The sequence below is a fragment of the Urocampus carinirostris genome, chromosome 20 (assembly GCF_059441175.1).
Source record: "Urocampus carinirostris isolate Australia breed hairy pipefish chromosome 20, RoL_Ucar_1.0, whole genome shotgun sequence".
NCBI lineage: Eukaryota > Metazoa > Chordata > Actinopteri > Syngnathiformes > Syngnathidae > Urocampus > Urocampus carinirostris.
Genome location: NC_142368.1, coordinates 24,108,899 through 24,114,898, shown reverse-complemented (window position 1 = coordinate 24,114,898; position 6,000 = coordinate 24,108,899). Strand labels below are relative to the sequence as shown.

The 6,000-nt window shown below is 36.1% G+C and overlaps 1 protein-coding gene across 2 annotated transcripts in view; it reads right to left on the bottom strand.

Moving 5' to 3' along the window:
- Positions 1 to 657: 657 nt before the first annotated feature.
- rps6kc1 (ribosomal protein S6 kinase B1) overlaps positions 658 to 6,000 on the bottom strand; it is a 47,788-nt gene continuing 42,445 nt past the window's right edge. For both annotated transcript variants that reach the window (XM_088325312.1, XM_088325313.1), the window contains exons 15-16: positions 4,826 to 4,921; positions 658 to 1,264 (exon numbers count right to left, since the gene is read on the bottom strand). In XM_088325312.1, the coding sequence (XP_088181438.1) occupies positions 1,163 to 1,264; positions 4,826 to 4,921 (198 nt within the window). In that variant the 3' untranslated portion in view covers positions 658 to 1,162. The remainder of the gene's footprint in view (positions 1,265 to 4,825; positions 4,922 to 6,000) is intronic.

The window sequence follows — 6,000 nt, the reverse complement described above, 5'->3', positions numbered from 1 at the left end:
AATTTTTGGTCGATTTGTCCGAACTGAGAGGCGTTCGAAAACCGAGGTATATGATTTTTTAAAAATGTGAGGCGCTGTTACTCAGTGAGCCAAGCACAAAAAAGCTGGTTTTGTAAATAGAACTGTCCTCTTGGGTGCTGGGAGGTGACGCTTCACATGGCAACGCCATATTGATGAGCCACCAGAGCAGGTGTGTTTGCGTCATTTTCACCCACTTTTTAAAAATCTTTATTCATTTATAACATGGTCTATAGTCAGACTGCCAGGAAACATGGCAATGGCAACAATGGCAAACATTTTCAAGCACTTCACCCAAAATTCAAGCAATTAAGGATTTCGAGAACCCTGATTTTTGTGATTGGGCCTCATATTTTCATTTCAGTAGATATCTTATAGACACCCAAGGAAAATTGGATAGGTATCAACAGTTAAAAATACTGGGTGGGTGTAAATTTAGCCAACAAAAAGCTTTACAAAAGAGCAACATAGATTTTCTACATGCATTGAAAACTATTATAAACCAAAAAAATTGAGAGTACAGTGGCTTGCGAAACTATTTAGCCCCCTAGAACTTTGTGACCTTTTGCCACATTTCAGACTTCAAACATCAAGATATAAAACTGTAATGGTGCTCAAAGAACGCCATAAAACAACGCGTCACTCTGGTGAGTTTATTGTTTGCATCACTGTAATATGGATGGGACAGACAGGAAGAAATACAACATTCTTAGTTGATAACAGGACATCACCACCACAACCTTCAGTTTGAGTTTTTGACGTAACAATAAAACTTTATTCATATCTTATATTACAAGGATTCAGTCCTTAGTGCAGTTTGTATTATAAAAATGAGATTTTACAAAAATCCTATGTCTTGAATGATGCCCAATTCCAGCCCACTCTAATAATGCCCGACTTCACTGTGTTTTGCTTCTAAACTTGCATAGTGAAACCCTGATGTTGATGGAAAACTGCAGCTATTTTTTTTTTTTTTTAATTAAAGCAGATTGAATCAGTAAAATACAAACATGATAACACTATTATTTGGTAATTTAACACTGCAAGGTATGAATCTCACCCCCCACCATTTCCTGATTCTGTCTACCTGTAAAGCAAAGAGGACATGGTGTCTTCTCAGCATGCATCTGTGCTTGGTCAACCCCTACTTGGTCCAGTCCACTTTGGCAAAGAAAGGGTGCGATTTGATATCTTCGGCGCCAGCCGCTCCCGCACCCAACCGTTCAGCAGGATTGTACTGGAGCAACTGATAAATATCACGATAAAAAAACAAAGAACCACAGTCACCTTCATTTTTTTACACTCATTTTGAGGTTTTTCATATAGTAAGACAGCAATTATTGGATACATTCTACAACAAGAACTCAGACAATAATTCCCTCTCTTCCACACAGTTTTTGATTCTTTATTTCCCTAATACAATTTTTTTTGCAAAATAACTTCAGGTTCCTGGAATGTATTGATTGAATCCAAGTTTTGTTTAGTTTTTCTGTAAACTTGAAACCTCTTTTTCATGGTAAAGCTCTGTACAAGAATCAGAACCGTCCTTATTATTATTGCTAACAACAGTGTCGTCATTACACATGGCACTCCAGGTTGGCTCAGTCTAATCCAAATAAATTAATTTGAGAATGAGCTATAATTAAATAATGATAGAATAATAATAATAAAATTATAGATTATTATTATGGCAAGTCATGTTTATTTGTATAGCCAACTACTGCTGGTTTGTTTATTGGATCCCTTAACAACTATGGTTATAGGGGCACGATTTCCTGTGGTGTTTCTTGGGCAAGTACAGCCTGGTGGCGCCCATCCTTCTCCAGGTCAATTAATACTTCAAGTCATGTTTATTTGTATAGCCGTTAATCACAAAGAGTCTCAAAGGGCTGCACAGACCACAGATTATTGCAAACCAGACTATTATGACACCATCCCCTGATCTAAAACCTACATGAGGGCAAATAATATACAGATATTGTCAACATAAAATATAGGTTATTCATATGCTATAAAATAGACGTGTGTTTTAAGCTTAGATCAAAACATTTCCACTGAGGTTGCAGATCAAATCTCAAGGGGAAGAGTATTCCACAGCACCGGGGTATCAGTCCAGAAGAAGTGTGCTATGCAACGTACCAAATATATGGTCATTTTATTGTTTTAATGTTTTTAATGTGCTGACATTGACCGTCATTGTATCACCTGAACAGTTGCAGTATTGCTCCCCAATATCTTTCAGATTTAATTTCCCCCTATGTCTAGTCTAGTCCCCCTGGCCATTAGACTGTTAAATGGTCAATCTAACATATAGTTAACTTAAATCTAAACGGCTGCTAATTTGACTTTTGCACTAGTGGCAGTTTTTTTATAGCTTGCCACTCCTTGCACATTTGATCTCTGCACTATTGTTACTTACAGTGTTATTACTTACAGTGTTATTGTTTACAACATAATGGTACTGTGTACCTGACTTGTTAACCTGACTGCCCATCTTGCACATCTGGTTAGCGTCTCTTCTTGCACTATCGGCACTATGGTAAATAACACAATACAGCTTTATTTATATCTGTACACTGAAGGACACTGAGGGAAACTGTGGGAGTCAGATCCATCGACATTTCGTTCTGTATACACGTGTACTAGAATGACAATAAAGTAGATCTGAATCTGAATCTGAATCTGAATCTGAATGTTCCGGTCCGGAGCCTTCGCTCTGAAAATGCTGGTCTACCAGTGATCCCAAGAGCAGAGAAGAGATCCGCAGGTTCGAGAGCGATCTCCATTCGGGCCCTGTTGCTGTGGAATGCTCTTCCCCCTGAGATTCGATCTGCAACCTCAGTGGAAATGTTTAAATCTAAGCTTAAAACACATTTCTAATCCATAGCATATGAATAACCTATATTTTATGTTGACAATATCTGTGTATTATTTGTTATTGCAACATCCATTGCAGCCTGGTCATCCTGGAAGGAGGATTACCTCATGTGCAGTCTTCTCAACGTTTCTTCATTTTCCTCATGTTAAAGTTTTTGAGTTTTTCCTTGCCCTCATGTAGGTTTTAGATCAGGGGATGGTGTCATAATAGTCTGTGATTTGCAATAATCTGTGCAGCCCTTTGAAACTCTTTGTGATCAAGAGCTATACAAATAAACATGACTGGATGATATTTGGATGATAAATTAAACTTTTGTTTAATTCTGTGTATTGTACAATACATATTTTTTTCCAATTTAAAATAGTAAAAAACAAAATATCATTTGGACACATGTTTGGCCCACAATTTATTAGAAAATATTTAAAAACTGTATTCCTTATTTTTCAAAGTAAGAGCAAAAAGCTCTTGGCAAAAACTTTTCATCAATAAGGTGTTTTTCTAATCTTAACAATTTTTTTAAATAATTCAATAAAAAAATTAGTAGTGATGTCATGTCAGATTAAAAATCTGAATATTAATTGCTGAGAAAATTATATTAGCTATTTGTCGATTAATCTAAAAGTGTCACTTTTGGTCTGCTGAATATGACAAGTTTTCTCAAAATAAATGTGACCAGAAAGATATTTGACTATAATTCAATGCAAAAAATACACTTATTTCATGGACACATTTGGCCATTCAAAGAATCAATAGTAATATAAATTATTGATCGTCATTATCCTTATTATTGATTTCACAAACACTAACAATGATTTTACGGTTGGTGCAACCCAAATAAATTCTTCTTAAGTTTATAAGAGCTGTATGGAACTTTGCAGCCATCTCCTGGTTTGCGTCATCAGTGCTGCCCCAGTCAGCTCATTCATGATGCGTGTGCAAGTAGGTGCATATTTTAGACGCGCTTGAATAAACGCTTATTTTTTCATCTTTCATTTATAAGCAAACATGTTTAATTGTTCTTTATTTGATACCTAGTATATCTGGTTAGACTGCTGAGAAACATGGCAACAATACAAAACATTTACAACAGGGTTCGTACACCTTTTTCATGGCCAACTTCAAGCACTTTACAAGCACCTTCATTTTTCCCAGTGCCTTTAAAGGAAGAAATCCAGCGCCAATCAAAGAACGTTTTTTGGTTGATTTTGATAACTAAAATAAAGTCGCTATCTTGCTGCTAGCACATACTTTGTTGATTTTGAGCTGTTCCTGTCTATGATTACGATCTTTTTGTATCGATGGGCTTCTATGAACTGACATGAATTCTGCCATTCTGCTTCAACAATGCACATGCAGATTCAATATGTCACACTTGTTAACAAACGTGCAAATGCCTCTATAGGTTTTGGGTAGTAACTTAGTTCAATACGAAAAGACAAAAAAATAAAGAAATTACTGTATGCATAAAACAGAAAATGGGCCAAATTTGGACTCATTTTAATTATATTGATTGCTCCAAACCAGATTGCATTCAATCTTTCAATCGACTGATCTTTTGCTTTTAGTTTTTTTTTTGTTTTAATGTGTGTTTTTCAGAGAATCTGCGTCAAAATTGGTTTAAATAGAATTGTAATTAGTTAATGGTTGCATCTTACCATTGTTAATATTTTTTTAAATATTTGTAATTTAGATTTTGTTTAGCATTTTCAGGGATTTTGTGTTGTTTTTCGACTTTAAATCTGTTCAGTGTGTAAAATGCTAAAATTGTTTTGTAATTTACAAACCCTGGATTATGCTAGGTATTTGTTGATAAATTAATGGTTTCTGAATTGACAAGTATTTGTGCCTACATTGGTTTGGAATGTCTTACATAACGAAAAAAACAAAAAATAAAGATGCTGTAAAACAAAAATAGTGTTTTATCGCCACCTGTTCCAACAGCGACTTGGCTTCCTCTGACACCGACTCCGGGACGTTGAGTGCCGTGTGGCGTCCTATTCCCGCCGGATGGCACTGGAGCAGCGACTGCAAGGAGAAATAAGCATCAATGGAAAAAGAACAACAGAAAAGTGATGAAACAGGACCGGCAATGTGGGGGGAAGAACATGGGGCACCTGAAACAACAATGATCATGCTCCCTTGGAAAACACAGGAGCAAAAACAGACTATCATAAAAAACTTGACTGGAATGGTTCATTTCAAAAGAAAAAAACTGCACTCACCCAAAAAATCTAAACAAACAAAAAAAGATAATAAGTGCATGAAATGGAGTACAGGACCTGTAAGTGCTGTCCAAAAGCCTTATTGTTAAAATAATTGACAATAATGGCCCGTAATCACACGGTGGAGTGGTGCATCTTCGACCGAACCCAACAAACACGCTAAACGGAAGTGATGAGCGTGTATCCTTGTCAGGGTTCGTACATCTATTTCATGGACAAATTCAAGCACTTCTTCGGGACTTTCAAAGCCTATTTCCCAATTCTCCAGTAGCATTAAACAAAGAAATCCGGTGTGTATTTTGCAGAACCACAAACATATCTGTGATTTACATAATCAAAGTTTAACCTTGCGTGTGCATTTATCAAGACATATGGTTTTTAGATCTTCGTGAATTGTGAAAATATTCATCTTTGTTGCAAATCTTTCCCTATTTAGGTATTGTGTAAAAATGACATTAAAACCAGAGTTCAGTCCTCTTTTTCATGGCCAAATTCAAGTACCTTTTAAGCACTTTCAAAGACGATTTTCCGATTTCTCCATTACCCGGCGTCTTAATCTCTTCTTGGGCAAGACGCTTTGCATGGGAGGGACATGCAAACAAATGCCAGCTGCTGTGAATCATTAGAGAAGTGGAAACGCAACAGCAAAGCGAAGGCAAGCGTGTCAGCGTCCTTTTTTAGCAAACTCGATTTATTTGTCTTTATTTAAGGATTTCAAGCGCCCACACGAACCCCGTTTTCTTCCTGACCTGTTCTTCCTATTACAATTTGCTAGGGCTGCAACTATTATTTTCATGATCAATGAATCAGGCGATTTTTTTCAATATAACAATGAATCGGATTTCTTATATATATATATAAATACATATATATATATTTTTT